Raw genomic sequence first — 19,432 nt, forward strand, 5'->3', positions numbered from 1 at the left:
GTCCCAGGAATTCTCCAGGCAAGAATACTGGAGTGGATAGCCATTTCCAGATCCAGGAGATCTTCCCAACCCAAGGACTGAAGCCAGGTCTCTCACATTGCAGGCAGATTCTTTATTATCTGAGCCACCAGGGAAGCTTAATGAAACAAATAAAATCAAGGTGCAAAATTACATGTTCAGTATTATTTCTATTTTGTGGAATTCACATAGGCATATAAACTGAAGAACAGCTAAAAATAAATACATAAAAATCTTTATCAATGTTGCCTTTAAGTGGTAGCATTTTTTAATTTTTTCCTATGCATTTTTGTCCTTTCCAAAAATTCTGAAAAGAACACCTAATTCTTTAAAAATCACTAAAAACAGACATTATCAAGGAAGGAAAAGGTAAAAGATTATGTGAATAAAAGGGTAGGTGGAAACAGAAAAAAATAATATATCTCTTGATGTTTGGTGAGGGCCTCAGCCTCCGCATTCCCCAGCGTCCTGTGAATAGTGGTTGTTAATGAAAACTGCTTTGCCAGGACCAAGGATAAAAAGCCAAGCTAATTTTTAGAAGAGAGCAGAGAGACCATATGCCATCCCTGAGTAATATGGCTGAACTCAGAACGGATCATTTTCACATCTCTTTTGAAAGAGTGATATCAGTGTCTTGGCTGATTCAGGGAGGAGAATTTATTAGACATCTGCATGTCTAATAACTTCATAAGGCAAAGTGAGATAATTATTTGAACTATCCTTTATTAATACCTTTTCACAGTATTAAGCAGTTTCTCTGAACCTTGAGGAATAGCAGCATGAAAAATGTAAGTTCCTTTTAGAATAAAGATTCAGTGCAGAAGCAAAATAGGTCATAATATTCAAAGTTGTTGCTGGTGCATAGTGATGCTAGTAGCTCCTGGTAGTGATTGAGGACTTCGCACTTCAGAAAACTGCCTCCCAGAGTTCCATTGGGCCACAGCCACTCTCAGTGAATAGATTCTGTTGAGTGAAGGGTGTAATTGCAGCCTGTACTGGAGAAAAGTGGATGTTACTGTGTCAGTGCCAAGTCAGCTCACACTTAGTCAGCATGCAGAGGGAGATTCACAAGTGATGTTCTCTGTGTTCTGAGGGGCTTTGCCAATTAAGCTTTCCAGCTTGCCGAGGTTATAATGATAGGCCTTGAGATGAGAAAAAAATGATAATCTCAGTGGATTTATTACATAGTGGTCCTGTGCTCTGCATCTGTGACTTCTACCCCATTTGCATTTGAATGCGTGTTTTTGCAATTCTGATGCCAAAGAGAGGATATTGGCAATATTTGAGGCAGAGAAGATATACTCAGTGTCTCTCTCAGCAAGAGGAAAAAAGATCTGAGACATCTCAGAGCTTGTTCACTAATGGCCTTCCCAGTTTTGACTGTATCTGTTTCCATCGCATCGTCTGCCTGTCGGTTTATTCCCTTTGTCTTTTAGGGACAATGCCAACTGTTGTCACAGAAAAGGATTCACGGGAGTCATGACCATTTGGAGGACTGTGGGCAGAGATAGGGAAGTATAAAATAGTGGATGACTCACTTTTCAGGATAGAGCCTACGTATAAAGTCATACTTGCCACTTCCTTTTTAGGATTTTAATCACTTGTCACATGGCATCTAATATACCAGGACGCAAATGCTCCATTGTGAACTATGTGTGTCTTGGGAATGAGTTGGTGTCCCAAAAAACAAATATATGTCAGGATTTGAGTGTAACTCACTTCTTCCCACAGCAGCACTGCTCACCCTTCCTCACATCACACTGTCTCAGGGGTCATTTGTCTGGAGTCAGGGCAGGTACAAAGGAGACTCCTGGTAAATGTGTGAGTAGAAACAGGACATATTGGAAGTGCGAAGGTTGGAGTCAGATATAGATTTCAAGTTCATTGTTACCATCAGCTAGCTGGATGATCTTGGGCAAATTACATCATCCTTCTAGGACTCTTATTTCCTTACCTGTAAAATAGGAATAATAGGACCTATTGGATTATGGGAGAATTGGATGAGATAATTCCTGGAAAGAATCAGTCAATCAATAAATGGTGGTGGCTTCATTGGTGGTGGTGGTGGTTGTTCACAATAAAAATAATGATCATTTAATTTAAGATTAGTGTTGAAGAAAATTCCCGTGTAAGAAAACACGTTGAACTATAAAGTTACACACAGGCAGTCTGGAGACTGTTACCTGTGGATGTCTTTGTTTCCAAGTTGGCACCACTTGTGAAGCCCTACTGTTTAAAAATCCTCAGCCAGGTCTTCCCTGGCTGTCCAGTGATTAAGACTCCACGCTTGCAATGCAGGGGGCTCTGGTGAGATTCCTGGTCAGGGAACTAAGATTCCACATGCCAAGAAAGCAAGCCACAGTTCTCCTTGTCCTTCTGGACATTTTCTATCTGTAAGGGTTGAATGTGAATATAAGTTTAAAATATGAAAAAGAGATGTTTAAACATTAGAAACGTTTATTTGAATCAGAATCTATAAGTTCATGACAGATGAGCTTTAAAAAATATGGAATTAGAACAGGATATGTGTTTGGACCCCAATAAGCAGTGAACTCTGGAAGTTGGTGATGGACAGGGAGGCCTGGCAGGCTGCAGTTCACGGGGTCACAAAGAATCGGACACGACTGAGTGGCTGAACTGAGCTGAAACAGCAAATTTGCACTGTTTGAGATGATCACACTGAGCCCAATTCCTTACATAGTTCATCTTTTATCAAGGGCCTTAGTAAAAGAGCAGTGTAAATAAATCAGAATATGTTTATTAATATTTTAAAGAAGAATTAACATTCTAGGATAAAAATAGTAAAGAAAAAAAAAAAAAGGAAGATATTCACTCATATTTTCTACCATCCTAAACCTCCAGCCTCTTCACTCTTCCAGATTCTCTGGTATTCTGTATGGTCTATAACTGTAGGCATTTTGACTACAATGTAAATGTTAGTCCTAGTCCTTTCTTGCTGACCTTTTATATGATCTTTGGGGAGTCTAAGTAGTTAGATGAAGCTATGATGTTGGAGGAGGGGAGCACAAATTAAACAGTTTTCACTTAGACAACCCTAATACTCCCTCCTGAGGGTTAGAGTTTGAGAGAGGCAGGCTTGAGGAGGGGAAAGTTAAAAGGAAATTGGAGGGGTCTAAGGAGCAGTTGATGTTGACTCAGGTTGAGGGGAGCAAAATTAAAGCCCTGCTCACCCTCTTCAGTTTCCTGCTTTGCAGTCTTTGTCATGTTTCCTTTCATATTCATACCCATCCTTCAAGGCCTAAATTCAGTATTCTCGGTTTTCTGTAGATTTCCTAGACCCCCTCTCCCCATCAGAACAAAATTAATTATATCTCATTTATGTTCTGAAATCTCTGTTATAAATCTCATTGTTCTAATAAGTATCTTTTTGAATCCTGTCTGCCACCTAGTAGACAGCTCTGAGCATCTTGATTTCAGGGCATTTCTTTTTCATTGTGATATTTTTGGTGCTTGTTATACAAGTAACTTCTCAGTAAATGTTTATGAAAAGGAATGAAAAACTCTAAAAATAGCATCCAAGGCCCAGTTTTTTGCTCTAAATACTGGTATGGCTGATTGCCTTTCCTCCTCCTGAATTTTCCATTATGATAAGAAAGCCATATAAGAGGAAGTTTGAAAGACAGAAAATGCCTCTGGGAGAAGGTCTTTGTCCCTCAGCTTAGAGATGTTAAGGAAGGGTGGTGATGCATGACGAAGTAAGGGGACCAGACTGTGTGGCTAAGTGTATGTGGGAGCCTTGGGGAAGAAGCCTGAAAAAATAACCACCTCTGTGGCAGTTTGAACACTCTTATGGGAAGAAATGGGCTACCCTGGTGGCTCAGATGGAAAACAATCTGCCTGCAGTGTGGGGAAACCCCAGTTCGATACTTGGGTCAGGAAGATCCCTGGAGAATGAAACGGCAAGCCACTTCCATATTCTTGCCTAGAGAATTTCATAGACAGAGGAGCCTGGCAGGCTACAGTCCATGGGGTCACAAAGAGCAACTAACACTTTCACTTTTCATGGGAAGAAATAGCCCTAGGATAATTGTCTTAATAGAAGAAGAAAGCAGTGAGGTCTAGACAGACAACGGATATAGTTGGGGTGGTTTTGGTTTGGGATATTAATATTTCACACTGTTCAAAGACTTGTTGGAAACTTACTTTGTGATGGTGAAGTTGTATGATTACCACCTTGCCATTGCTCGTGAATAATATGGTCCATTAACACAGTTAGCTGCTTTCCTCAGTCCATAAATTAAACAGACCAAAATACAAGGCAATAACACCAAATATATATGCAGTTTGCAAAGAATGATCTGTGGCTGCCTTATAGAGAATATTTTTGTGCAGACTCTGCCATGGTGTTACCCTTTGCTAAGGAAGAATCCAAGTTTGTATCCCTCCCCACAGTGTTACAAGAGACCAGACTAGTGGACCAGTGGCTCACATCTTGGAATAGCCATTTTTAAGAAACACAAAATTGAGTGTTGTGGATATTCCTGATATAATTGAGACTAGCACACTCAGAAAACTACTGGAAGAAATCACCAGAGCAGTCTGACAGCATCAGAGTATCAGCATGTAGCAGATGTCTGTGACAACCTAGAGGGGTGGGACAGGGTGGGAAGGAGGCTCAGGAGGGAGGGGACATGTGTACACCTATGGCTGATTAATGTTGAGATATGGCAGAAACCAACACAATATTGTAAAGCAATTCAGTTCAGTTCAGTTCAGTCGCTCAGTCGTGTTCGACTCTTGCAACCCCATGAACCGCAGTACGCCAGGCCTCCCTGTCCATCACCAACTCCCGGAGTTTACCGAAACTCATGTCCATTGAGCTGGTGATGCCATCCAACCATCTCATCCTCTGTTGTCCTCTTCTCCTCCTGCCCTTCAATCTTTCCCAGCATCAGGGTCCTTTCAAATGAGTCAGTTCTTCGCCTCAGGTGGCCAAAGTATTGGAGTTTCAGCTTCAACATCAGTCCTTTCAATGAACACCCAGGACTGATCTCCTTTAGGAGGGACTGGTTGGATCTCTTTGAAGTCCAAGGGACTCTCAAGAGTCTTCTCCAACACCACAGTTCAAAAGCATCAATTCTTCCGGCACTCAGCTTTCTTTATAGTCCAACTCTCATATTCATATATGACTATTGGAAAAACTATAACATTGACTAGATGGACCTTTGCTGGCAAAGTCATATCTCTGCTTTTTAATATGCTGTCTAGGTTGATCATAACTTTCATTCCAAGGAATGAGCATCTTTTAATTTTCATGGCTGCAGTCACCATCTGCAGTGATTTTGGAGCCCCCCAAAATAAAGTCAGCCACTGTTTCCACTATCTTTCAGTTAAAAATGATTTAATTATAAAAAAAGAGGGAGGGAACATGTGTATACCTGTGGCTGATTCATGCTGATGTATGGCAGAAACCAACACAACATTGTAAAGCAATATTTATTAAAATAAATGAATCTTTTTAAAAAATAACAAATAAATAGTTTTATTTTTTTTTTTAGAAGAAAGGATGTTGTAGATGGCTCTGAGTGGACCAGTTATGTCCTGATCATCTTCAACCTAATCACTCTGGAAAACTGTAGGAAAGGCTGTTCCTATGGGATATTGAATGTTGATGTATTGCTTGAGTCCAGTATTTTCATAGCTACTTACCAGCAAGTCAAGAAAATGTGGATAATACATCATGTAGAAATTAAGTGGGTGAGCAGCTGGTAGGTGGGTTATACTTGGAAAATGTTTGGTTCTTCATATTGAGCAGGAAGGTGCCTTGGCAAAAATTAGTAAGTGTGATTTTAATGAAATTGGTATCAGTTCAGTTTAGTCACTCAGTCATGTCTGACTCTTTGTGACCCCATGGACTGCAGCATGCCAGGCTCCTTGTCCATCACCAACTCCCAGAGTTTACCCAAACTCATGTCTACTGAGCTGGTGATGCCATCCAACCATCTCATCCTCTGTCATCCCCTTCTCCTTCTGCCTTCAATCTTTCCCAGAATCAGGGTCTTTTCTAATGATCAGCTCTTGCATCAGGTGGCCAAAGTATTGAAGTTTCAGCTTCAGCATCAGTCCTTCCAATGAATATTCAGGACTGATTTCCTTTAGGATGGACTGGTTTGATCTCTTTGCAGTCCAAGGGACTCTTAAGAGTCTTCTCCAACACCACAGTTCAAAAGCATCAGTTCTTCGGCACTCAGCTTTCTTTATAGTCCATCTATACTATACTATCAGAGAAGGCAATGGCACCCCACTCCAGTAATCTTGCCTGGAAAATCCCATGGACGGAGGAGCCTGGTAGGCTGCAGTCCTTGGGGTTGCTAAGGGTCGGACACGACTGAGCGGCTTCACTTCACTTTTCACTTTCATGCATTGGAGAAGGAAATGGCAACCTACTCCAGTGTTCTTGCCTGGAGAATCCCAGGGATGGGGGAGCCTGGTGGGCTACTGTCTGTGGGGTCACACAGAGTCGGACACGACTGAAGCAACTTAGCAGCAGCAGCATACTATACTGTCCTCTCACATCCATACATGACCACTGGAAAAAGCATAGCCTCAACTAGACGGACCTTTGTTGGCAAAGTAATGTCTCTGTTTTTTAATATGCTATCTAGGTTGCTCATAACTTTCCTTCCAACGAGTAAGTGTCTTTTAATTTCATGTCTGCAGTCACCATCTGCAGTGATTTTGGAGCCCCCCAAAAGTAAAGTCTGCCACTGTTTCCACTGTTTCCCCATCTATTTGCCATGAAATGATGGGACCAGATGCCATGATCTTAGTTTTCTGAAATTGGTATCACTGATTAACAAATTGGCAAGGTAGTGGGCAAAAAGATAAGGCTCGCTGAGGGAAAGTTTGGTTCATTTATACATGAAAAGCATATAAGGTAAAACATGTAGGTAACAAGTAAGATAAAAATATCTTTGGGAAAGATTATACATGTACATCTCTGCAGGAGAGCTGTACGTGCCCTCGTGAAATACATGCTTGCTGACCATGAGTCATTCATGGACTGATGTTTAAAAAAAAAGAAATTAGAAATACTTGAATTTGGGAAACTAGGACAAGGGCATTCAATTTTTTTCTGGACTTAAGTAATATAGAGAAAAATTTACCAACATATGTTAGTGCTACGTGGGTGGCTGGCAGGGCCTGACTTGGAGTTTGTCTCTACTATACCCCACTTCTCTTTGCACTTTGGTTTATCAGCTATTTTCACAAATTGCAATCCTCTTGACACATACCTTGTGTTTCTTAACCATGTGCCCCTTCTCTGGGGGAGCATCAAATTCCTTCCCAAGCTTTTGGAGCAGCTGAGTGAGCCCCACTCTGTGGCAATATGAGAGGGAACTTGAGCTGTTAATAGAGTTGAAGTGATTAAAAAAAAAATCTCCAGAGACTACAGAAAGCCCATTAACTCAGTACTCATCCAGAGTGACCTCTCTACCCTTCTGGTTATTGCTTCATATAAGACAGGCAGTCAGCTCAGGGGTGAGTGTGGGATGGGGGAGAAGGTGAAGTAGCTTGTGGCATCCATATGCATCACCTTGTTGTCACTTGCTCCTGATCTATAATGTGGAATCTTCAGAGCAAGGAGAATTGAATGAGATCATGTCTGGAAAGTTTCCCCATCCTTAGAAAGTATTAAAATGAGTTTTAATGCTACTAGTGTCTATTAGAATAGAATTGTGTAATTACTGAAGGAACCTTAGAAGTTCATGTATTTCTTTCACAAATATTTAAGGAAGCTGAAGCCCAGAGGTAAAAGTGACCTGTAAGCCCCTTAGTAGCTTTTTGTTGTTGTTCTGTTGTTAAGTCGTGTCCCAACTCTTTGCAACACAACTTAGCGATGGAAAGTGAAGTGAAGTTGCTCAGTCATATCTGACTCTTAGCGACCCCATGGACTGCAGCCTACCAGGCTCCTCCATCCATGGGATTTTCCAGGCAAGAGTACTGGAGTGGGGTGCCATTGCCTTCTCTGAACACAACAGCAAAAAGCTACATAGGTAGCTCAAGACAGTGTCTTAAAGCAGAAGTGAAAGTTTTGTCTGCATTTGATCTATGCTAGAGTGACAGCCTCAGAGATCTATAAGGAGCCAAGCCAGTATCATAAATGAGCACGGGAGCTGGAATTACAAGAACAGGGAGTGACAGGGACTGTGGCAAACTGGAGAACATGTCTCTTCTGTTTAAAGGCGGCAGGTTATCCCTCTATGTGGGAAGGCAGGCCCAGTATTGCCAAGCCAGACCCATTCACTTTGCAAGAGACGTTAGGAATGGGTCAACCTTGTGTTGACCAAATGAAGCATGTTGGATGGGCTGAATTTGGCCTGAGGAATGACCTTGCTCCTGATGGCAGAAGTGGTTACCCAGGTCTGTGGGCTGAACATAAAGGAATCCATCCAAGCATGAGTAGCAGCAACTAAGTATCTTTTTTCTCCACAAATTTTTCAAGACATTATTCTGGCTGATAGTTTCAAAATCCTTCCCTTACTTTTTCTCAACAGAGGGAAATCCACAAGTAGTAGTTCATCTCTTTCATTTTTCACTCTCAGGGAAAATTTGTAATGAGAAGTGGAGAAGGGAAAGGGGCAGAGGGCCTGGAAGAACCACAAGCCAGTGACCTGCTTTTGAATAATAAAGAATTGCCAGGTGGTCTGTGTAATCTGGTGTGCTCTGCCTGGTACTTTTACGTCCATCTGGAACTTAGCAAAGTGAAGATTTATGCCAAGATTCAGCCCTGAGGCAGAGAAGGAAGAAGAACAACAGTTTCTAAATAAATGACAGGGTCTCTTCCACCTCCCTGTGAATGTCTCCTGATTTTTTAAAAAGAGAAGCTTTCTAAATCTCCAGCTATAGAATTATTTTTAGGACAACTAACTGGGTGTACCCGAGGGTTTAAGGAGTAAGCTAAATGTTGAAAGCATCTCTTTGTAGGATTATTGCAACTGCCTCTCTGTTTCTTGCCTTTCCCACCCAGTCTGTTGTCAAAACAGTAGCCAGCCCTTTTAAAACTTCCATCACTCAGTTCATCTTTTTTTGATGCACTAGACTCCAGTGGCTGAATTCCTTTCAGGGTCCAGAAGGGCATTGTATAATAATCTGCCCCCTGCCCGGCCTTCCTATTACCTCCCTGACCTCACCTCCTGCTACTCACTCAGCCCAGCCACACCGGTCTCCTTGTTGTTCCAGAAATGCTCCGTCATGCTTCCTTTGAAGAGCCTTTGCCCTTGATGTTCTCTGCTTGGAAGACTCTTTGCCCCAACACCCACATCATTGCTTCTCAGAGACACTTAGCCTACTGAAAATTGCAACCCCCTCCTCTTCCCCATCCCTCCAGCATTGCCTACTGCTACTCCCTACCTTTTTATAGTACCTGTCCCCAATTTTTTATAGTACCTGTCCCCAACTGTTACTATACATTTTGCTTTTTAATTTCCTTTTATATAAGTTCCATGAGTGCAGGTGTTTTGGTCTGTTTTTTCACTGCTACATTCGTAGACCTTAAAACCAGTGCCTAAAATCATAGTAAGTGCTTGACAAGCATTTGCTGAATACATTTTGAGGTTTTTTTTTTTTTTTTTCCCTTCTCTTCTAGGGATAGTGGTCTTCACTGTGCTGGACAGATATAGATCTTGCTACCGCATTGTAGTGTTTTAACATTTCCATTAATAGACTTTTGTTTGTTTCTTAAGTGTTCTGGATCAATTTTACTTCCTAAGCATATGGATTTTTTTTTGCTTCTCTGCATTTCTACTATCTTTTCCTTTCGTTAAAACTGTCACAGCTTCTTGTTTTCTCCATCTTCTTTTGTTCCTTCTACACAATGCCACTCAGCAGTCAGAATGATCTAAAGTCTAAATCTGATCAATTACCATTCATTTCCTCATTTAAACTCCTTCAGTGGTTTTCCATTGCCCTGCACATAAATCTCACATGCTCACGCCATCCCTCAAGGCCCTGCATGGTCTGGTTGCAGCCCTGGCTTTCTCTGTTCCTCTAACAGGCCAGGTTCCTCCCTGACTCAGGGTCCTTGCTCTTCCCTCATGATGGAATACTCTTCTGTTTCAATTTTTCATCTGGCTGGCATTCTCTTCATCTCAGTTTAAATGTTCTTTTCTCTGAATCTCTCTACTAGTTAAGTTACTCGGCATACCCCTTCAGAGCACTTGCCGCAATAGTAATTCAGTGCCTGTGGAATTGTTTGTCCAGTGGCTGTCTCTGCACATCCTCAGTAGGGTGGGACATGTCTTTGTATTTCCAGCACTTAACCCTGACCCTGATACGTAGTACTATAACAGCTTAATGATTGCTTGTGGAAAAATAAATAAAAACAGATGTCTTGACACTGAGGAATCGAACACTGTGTGGGATGTTACTTCATTAATGAATGATGTGCTTCTCTTCACAGAGATTATTTTGCAGAAGATGATGGGGAGATGGTACCCCGAACAAGTCATGCAGCAGGTAAGGAGATCATGGATCTTTCTTTGCTATACTCTCGGTCTCCTGCTTATCACAAATCTCTTAAATTTTAGATCCCATCATCATGGCTATATCTTCAGACTTTTTTTGAAATTGAAAATTTGCACAGACCACTGTAGTATATAATACATCACCTTTGCAGCACAGTGCAGTAACTCGTAACTGAAATGCTTTGAACTCTTCATACTGTTAGCAATTCTGTAATTGCAAGTTAAAGTCACTTGTAAAATGATTAAAATAGATGCTTCCACTAGAATGAAATCTCGAATATACCATTAAAATGGGTATAATAATGGTGTCAACCTCATAAGTGAGATTAGAAAAGCTCTTCAAGGACTTCCCTGGTGGTGCAATGGTTAAGAATCCTCCCTGCAAAATATTGTATGGCATCCCTTATATGTGGAATCTGAAAAGAAATGATACAAATGAATTTACTTTCAAAACTGAAAGAGATTCACAGACTTAGAGAAGAAACTTACAATTGCTGGAGGGGAAAGAATGGGGAGAAGGGATAGTTAGGGAATTTGGGATGGACAGGTACATACTGCTCTATTTAAAATGGATAACAAGGACCTACTGTATAGTATGGGGAACTCTGCTCAATATTATGTGGCAACTTGAATCGGAGGGGAGTTTGGGGGAGAATGGATATACATGTATATGTATGGCTGAATCCTTTTGTTGTTCACCTTAGACTACCACAACACTGTTAATTGGCTATACCCCAATACAGAATAAAAAGTTTAAGTTAAAAAAAATATTTTAAATCCTCTTTGCAATGTAAGGGACGTGGGTTTGACCGCTGGTTGGGGGTAAGATCCCATGGGCCTCAGAGCAACTAAGCGCGGGAGAGTCTGAGTCTGTGCCCCACAGTGAAAGATCCAGATGACACAAGGAAGAATCTGCATGCCGCAACTTAGACCTGACTTGCAGCCAAATAAATAAATAAACATTAAAAAAAGAAAAGCTCTTAGTACAGAGCTTGTCAAGGAATAAACACCTGTAAATATTATTATTAATGTGTACATAATAATATATTATTCCTGCATTAAAATTAGCTAGAGGTCTGCCTAAATTACAAAACCAAAGTGAAAATAATTCTCTTTTGGGGGCTATTTTTCACAAAAACTTTCAGTCACTTGGCATTTTACCTACTTTGCTAAGTGATTTGCCTTTTCATACCAGCCTTGAAGCGCAGATGGCTCATATGCACCCTGCAGAAAAAACTTCTTGATTTGAATGTGTTAAGGACTTGGAATCATTTAAAATTAGCATTTTAATTGTGTATGTAAAATCCATAAGTTCTAAAGGTCTACCGTACTCATTTTGAGCATGAAGATCCTCCGATTTGAGGTAAAAATTGAAAGACTAGGGCAAAAGTGGAAGGGTAAAGAAGAAATTGTCTATTATAAGCAAGGTATTCAGTTGGCTACTTTTATTGTTTCATTTAATCCATATGAAAGCTCTATGAGGTAAACATTATTATTCCTATTTTTACAGAGGCAATGGCGCTCAGCAAAATTAAAAGATTTGCCTAAATTCTCATAATTAGCTGGTGGTCAGGATTCATATGCAATCTTTTTTTTTTAAACATTTTTGTTGTGTCTAGATCTAGTCTTTGAAGTCTCTTCTCTTTCTATCATATTCTATGAATCTAACTGTAATACATTGCTCTGTTTTATCAAATTTTATTTCATTTAATCACCTTATTTAATTTCATGTAAATGTGTAAGAAGTAATTTTTTCTAATTTATTTTAATTGAACATTTGCATTTACTTAAAAATATCAAGTTTTCAACAAAACCGGTGCACCATTATTACTATTACTATTCTTATTAATTTGCAATCACAGTGTGATAAACAATTAACATTACAACAATTACTTTGTACAAACTGAATCAAACACGACTTAAGGTGGGAAAAAACCAAACTCTTATCTGTAACTTTCTGTCTTATGTACCAATAAAACCTGCTTTAAATTTCTGTGCTAGTTTAAACCTTGCTACTCTACCAGGCAAGGTTATAGGCTGTTGAGAGATACCATTAAGAACAGGGCCACCTAAAGACACACTTGATAATATATTATTTTTACAGAAATGAAAAGATACTGTACAGTGTCCAGTTTAAAACCAAACCATATAGCCTTATATTTCCTTTTTTAAAAAATCAGTGAGGTAATGAGTAGTTATGAGTAGTTAAATACTTCTAAACCAGAAAATAAAACTGCACTGGAACCACCCTATTTATCATCATTATTTTCTTCTTCATCTTTCCCTTCATTGTCATCTTCCTGATAATTTTGTATTCTTTTTACTTCTTTTTTAAAAACAGAGAATTCCCTTTTCTTAAATTAAAAAAAAAAATCTGAGAAGTTGATTGAAGTATCTGGGGACATTTTCTTGCATTCCTTCTAGCAAGTTTGCAGAAAGAGAAAGCGGGAAGAAGGGAGGGAAGCATGTCCTCTCCCATCCCAGAGGTTGCCTTTTCTTTCTAGTGATGGTTTCCTTTGCGAACAGAAGCCTTTTAGTTTAATGTAGTCCTACTTGGTTTTTTGTTTTGTTTTTGGTGCCCATGCATACATGGTCCATTAATTTTCAACAAAAGAGACAAGAATGTACAAGGGAGGAAGGAAGGAAAGAGAAAAGGAAAAGGGCGGGGGGAAGAAAGGAAAGAAAAAGAGCATATGGTGGCATTATTGCCTCTTGGCCCCTTCGGATGGCCTTTGTCCACGTGTCTGTGTGTGACTAACTTTCTCTCAGTGGGCCTGGAGTCGCCCACAGCCCATTTCACTGTCACTTGCACTGACAGTGTCTGTAGAGCTCAGTGTGTTGTGATGTCTGCCATTCTTTCTGATTAAATAAGTTCAGTAATAAAGGCTCGCTTCTTCTTACTGTCAGTCAAGAAAAGATGTGTTTTTATATGTCTTCGACCTGAGTCTAACCCCAAGCCTGCCTTAGTTGGAGGTCATCTGTGTACTATGCTTGAAGGAAGCCCTGATTTCTTATTCCCCACAGTGTTACTTCTCCAAGGCAGGCATAGGGTTGGTAGCAGCTTAGCCTTCATGAACTTCTCCCAGGGGAGTGCTTACACTGGTTAATGGAAAGATTGTGTCTCTGTCTCTTTGCCTGTTTTTCCCTTTCAGGCCTGTTATAGTCCCCTTTGCTGCTAAAATAACATGATGTTAGCATGCTGTTAGAAAGGTTGAACGGAAGAGACGTGATATTGATTCTGCCACTTTTTAGCAGTGTGCATGCATTCTTGAGTGCTAAGTTGCTTCAGTCATGTCCAACTCTGTGCAACTCTATGGACTGTAGCCTGCCAGGGTCCAATGTCCATGGGATTCTCCAGGCAAGAGTACTGGAGTGGGTTGCCATGCCCTCCTCCAGGGGATCTTTCCTACCCAGGGATCGAACCTGCATGTCTTACGTCTCCTGCATTGGCAGGCAGGTTCTTCACCACTTAGTGCCACCCTGGGAAGCCCTTTTAGTAGTATTGGGAAAATTTTGGTATTGGGAAAATTTCCTGAAGCTTTATTTACTCATTAGTAAAATGGATGTAATAATCACATCAGTCTATTTCAGTCTGTTTCAATGGTTGCAATAACTTTTTATTTATTTATTTATTTTTGGCTGTGAGGTGTGTGGGATCTTAGTTCCCAGACCAGGGATCAAACCTGGGCCCCCTGCAGAGAAAGCAGAGTCCTAACCACTGGACAACCAGGAAATTCTCAGCAGTTATTTATAAATGAAATAATTCACGTGAAACTATTTTGTAACACCTGTTACAGTGTCGGTTGTTACATTTGTTATTATTCCTATACTATAATCTGAAAGATTCTCTATAAAGAGATTTGTAGAAATACTTCTTAGCTAGTAGCTTGATTTTTTTTTTTTTCCAAATAAAGCTATTTCAGTTACTGTTGGTTTCACATGACACACCACTCTAAAACTTAGTGGCTTCAAACAGGGGTCAGCAAACTGGCACCCATGGGTCCAATTGCCAGTATTTGTAAATAAAGTTTTATCACAACACGGTCATGCTCATTCTCTATCATATTCTCTGCATCTGCTTTGAGCTACCAGGGCAGAGTTAAGTAGTTGTGACAGAGATCATGCCCGTGAGCCTAAAGTATTTACTATCTGGCCCTGTAAGAAAAAGTTTGCCCACTCATGGCTTAAAACAACAATGATATATTATTTCTCACAATCCTGGATGTTGGGAAACTGAGCATTTCTTCTGTTAGTCTTACTTGAATTACTCAAACAGCTGCCATCCTCTGATAGCTTGTATGGGACTGACGGTCTGAGACACCTTTTCTCAGGTGGCTGGCAGTGGTGATTGGCATCCTCATTCCCCTAGGACTTGGCCTTTATCCCCCAGGAAGGTAATCTGGGATTTTTCCCAGCATTGTGGTTGTGGGGTTCTAAGAAGGCAAGAACAGAAATGCAAAGCCTCTCAAGGCCCAATTTGTGGAATTCATCCCAAAGTGGCATTTTCATCACCATCTCTAGGTCAAAGCAAGTTACTCAGCCAACCCAGATTCAAGTGTGAGGGAAGCAGACTCCACTTTCTGATGGCAGGAGCAGGAACATCACATTATAAAGGTGCATGGACATAAACCAGTGGGCTGCGCTCGGGACCACTGTTAATAAGATCTACTGTAGGCTACTTCACGTGAACTGCTTCTGTGTGGCCTAGAATTGGTTCATATTTTGCAGAAACCAAATTCTGCTGGGACATGAAGTTTGGAATGTTCATAATGCCACTATTAGATAAAATTTTCTGTTGTTCTGTTTCACTGGCAGCTTTTCTTACTGACACCAAAGATCGAGGCCCTCCTGTGCAGTCACAGACCTGGAGAAGTGGTGACAAGGTCCCCTTTGGGCATTCCTTGAGAGCATTTGAAAGACCTCTTCAGGTGCAAACCCAGGCTCTTCGAGACTTTGAGAAGGTAAGTCACATGGGTAGGTAATCATTATTCCAGTTAGAGGGCATATGGGGATAGTGATATCTTATAATAATATGACCAATAGTTTAGCTTGGATTATGAGTATTCTTTCCTCTTCATGGGTCACAGCTTTATCATTGGCAAAAGGGCTTGCATAACTCAAAGACGCTATGAGCCATGCCATACAGGGCCATCTAAGACAGAAGGGTCATAGCAAAGAGGTCTAACAAAATGTGATGTGCTGGAGGACGGAATGGCAAGCCACTCCAGTATTCTTTCTTGGAGAACCCTACGAACAGTATGAAAAGGCAAAAAGATATAACACTGGAAGTTAAGTCCCCCAGATCAGAGGGTATCCAATATACTACTGGGGAAGAGTGGAGGGCAATTACTAATAGCTCCAGAAAGAAGGAAGTGGCTGGGCCAAAGCAGAAACGACGCCCAGTTGTGGATGTGTCTGGTGGTGAAAGTAAAGTCTGATGCTATAAAGAACATCTGAACCTGGATTACATAGGAACCTGGAATGTTAGGTCCATGAATCAAGGTAAATTGGACGTGTTTAAGCAGGAGATGGCAAGAGGGAACATTGACATCTTAGCAATCAGTGGACTGAAATGGACGGGAATGGGTAAATTTAATTCAGGTGACCATTTTATCTGTTACTGTGGGCAAGAATCTCTTAGAAGAAATGGAATAGCCCTCATAATCAACAAAGGAGTCTGAAATGCAGTACTTGGGTGCAATCTAAAAATGACAGAATGATCTCGTTTGTTTCCAAGGCAAACCATTGAAGATCACAGTAATCCAAGTCTCTGTCCCATCCACTAATGATGAAGTCAAACAGTTCTATGAAGACCAACAAGACCCTATGGAACTAACACTAAAAAAAAAAAAATGTCCTTTTCATTACAGGGGATTGGAATGCAAAAGTAGGACGTCAAGTGACACCTGGAGTAACTGGCAAGTTTAGCCTTGGAGTACAAAATGAAGCAGGGCAAAGGCTAACAGAGTTTTGCCAAGAGAACACACTAGTCATAGAAAATACCCCCTTCCAACAACAAAAGAGACAACTGTATACATGGACATCACCAGATAGTCAGTACTGAAATCAGATCGATTATGTTCTTTGCAGTTGAAGATGGTGATGCTCTAAACAGTCAGCAAAAACAAGACTAGGAGATGACTGTGGCTCAGATCATGAGCTCCTTATTGCAAAATTCAGGCTTAAATTGAAGAAACTAGAAAAACCACTAGGCTATCAGGTATGACCTAAATCAAATCCCTTATGATTATACAGTGGAGGTAACAAATAGATTAAAGGGATTAGATCTGACAGAGTGCCGGAAGAACTATGGATGGAGGTTTGTAACATTGTATAGGAGGCAGTGATCAAAACCATCTCAAAGAAGAAGTAATGCAAGAAGGCAAAGTGGTTGTCTGAGGAAGTCTTACAGATAGCTGAGGAAAGAAGAGAAGCAAAAGGCAAAGGAGAAAAGCAAAGATATACCCAACTGAATGCAGAGTTCCAGAGACTAGCAAGGAGAGATACAAAAGCCTTCTAAAATGAACAGTTAAAGAAATAGAGGAAAGCAATAGAGTGAGAAAGACTATAAATCTCTTCAATAAAACTGGAGATATCAGGGGAATATTTCGTGCAAGGATGGGCATAGTAAAGGACAGAAACAGTAAGAACCTAACAGAAGCAGAAGAGATTAAGAAGAGGTAGCAAGAATACACAGAAGAACTGTACAAGAAAGGTTTTAATGACTCAGATAACCACGATGGTGTGGTCACTCACCTAGAGCTGGACATCCTACAGTGTGAAGTCAAGTGGGCCTTAGGAAGCACTACTGTGAACAAAGCTAGTGGAGGCGATGGAATTCCAGCTGAGCTATTTAAAATCCTAAGAGTTGATGCTGTGTAAGTGCTGCACCCAATTATGTTAGCAAATTTGGAAAACTCAGCAATGGCCATAGGACTGGAAAAGGTCAGTCTTCTTTCCAGTCCCAAAGAAGGACAGTGTCAAAGATTATTCTAACTACTGTACAACTGTACTAATTCACATGCTAGCAAGGTTATACTCAAGTCCTTCAAGCTAGGCTTCAACAGTATGTGAATCAAGAACTTCCAGATGTACAAGCTGGGCTTAGAAAAGGCAGAGGAACCACAGATCAAATTGCCAACATTTATCATAGGGAAAGCAACGGAATTCCAGAAGAACATCTACTTCTGCTTCATTGTCTATGCTAAAGACTTTGACTTTTGTGTTGAACACAACTAAACTGTGGAAATTTCTTAAAGAGGTGGGAATACCAGAACACCTTACTTACTACCATGGACTGGTTCAAAATTGGGAGAGGAGTATGTCAACACTGTATATTGTCATTCTGCTTTTTCAGTTTATATGCAGAGTATATACATCATGAGAAATGCTGGGCTGGATGAATCACAGGCTGGAATCAAGATTGCTGGGAGAAATATCAACAACCTCAGATATGCAGATGATACCACTTTAATGGCAGAAAGTAAAGAGGAACTAATGAGCCTATTGATGAGGGTGAAAGAGGATACTGAAAAAGCTGGCTTGAAACTCAACATTTAAAAAACTAAGATCATGGCATCTGGTCCCATCATTCCATAACAAATAGATGAGGGAAAAGTGGAAGCAGTGACAGATTTTATTTTCTTGGGCTCCAGAATCACTGTGGATGGTGACTGCAGCCATGAAATTCAAAGATGCTTGCTCCTTGGAAGAAAATCTATGGCAAACCTAGACAGCATATTAAAATAGCAGAGACATCACTGTGCCAACAAACGTGCATGTAGTCAAAACTGTGGTTCTTCCAGTAGTCATGTACAGATGTGAATGTTGGAACATAAAGAAGTCTGAGACCTGAAGAATTGATGCATTTGAATTGTGGTGCTGGAGAAGACTTTTGAGAGTCCTTTGGACAGCAAGGGCATCAAACCAGTCAATCTTAAAGGAAACCAACCCTGAATATTGGAAGGACTGATGCTGAAACTGAAGCTCCAATAATTTGGTTTCTGATTTGAAGAGCTGAGTCTTTGGAAAAGACCCTGATGCTGAGAAGGATTGAAGGCAGAAAGAGAAGGGGGCAGAGGATGAGATGGTTAAATAGCATCACCGATTCAATGGTCAGGAATTTGAGCAAATTCCAGGAGCTAGTGAACAGAGGATCCTAGAATGCTGCAGTCCATGGGCTGTCAAAGAATTGGACATGACTTAGCGACTGAACAACAATGGAATGAGTATTCTTATCATAACGGTGTCTCTTTTAAGAGCATTTATCCCAATAATCTTACGCACTGTTAACTATGTACTGAGCACTGTGGTTCATGAGCTATCACCTGTACCACTGATTCTGTCTTATCATTTTTATCCCTGGATTACTTCTCAGATAAATTTAGGGAGTTTAAATGGCACCCTGAGAATCTGTAGCTTGGCTGTACTGAACCCAGGAGATCTAGTCAATTGGTTAGCATTACATTCTCTGTTGCTGGCTTGGAGCACTCTGGGTATCTGAATACTGTTTGCACCATGAGTTGGCTCAACCACAGCTGTTGGCTTTTCAACAAGAATCTGGCATTGTTGCTTGAAACTCCTGATTTAAGTCTTGAAGTGCTCTGCATCTTGATAGGGTTATCCTTAGTGCTGTGTTAGTTGCTCAGTCATCCCTGACTCTTTGCGACCCCATGGACTGTGGCCCACCAGGCTCCTCTGTCCATGGAATTCTCCAGGCAAGAATACTGGAGTGGGTTGCCATTCCCTTCTCCAGGAGATCTTCCTGATCTAGGGTTCGAAGCCAGGTCTCCTGCATTACAGGCAGATTCTTTACTATCTGAGTCGCCAAGGACGCTTGGCCAAAAACAAAATTACTGACAATGTAACACATGCCACCAGCTTCCTGTGCCCTGGCTTGATCCAAGGAAGTCTGCACAATAGAACCT

The 19,432-nt window shown here is 40.8% G+C and overlaps 1 protein-coding gene across 32 annotated transcripts in view; it reads left to right on the forward strand.

The window, feature by feature from the left end:
• Positions 1 to 19,432, forward strand: part of PDE4DIP (phosphodiesterase 4D interacting protein) — a 204,784-nt gene that overhangs the window by 10,015 nt on the left and 175,337 nt on the right. For all 32 annotated transcript variants that reach the window (XM_060413545.1, XM_027973777.2, XM_060413529.1 and 29 more), the window contains exons 2-3: positions 10,442 to 10,497; positions 15,321 to 15,466. In XM_060413545.1, the coding sequence (XP_060269528.1) occupies positions 10,442 to 10,497; positions 15,321 to 15,466 (202 nt within the window). The remainder of the gene's footprint in view (positions 1 to 10,441; positions 10,498 to 15,320; positions 15,467 to 19,432) is intronic.

The sequence above is a fragment of the Ovis aries genome, chromosome 1 (assembly GCF_016772045.2).
Source record: "Ovis aries strain OAR_USU_Benz2616 breed Rambouillet chromosome 1, ARS-UI_Ramb_v3.0, whole genome shotgun sequence".
In the NCBI taxonomy this organism is placed as follows: Eukaryota; Metazoa; Chordata; class Mammalia; order Artiodactyla; family Bovidae; genus Ovis; species Ovis aries.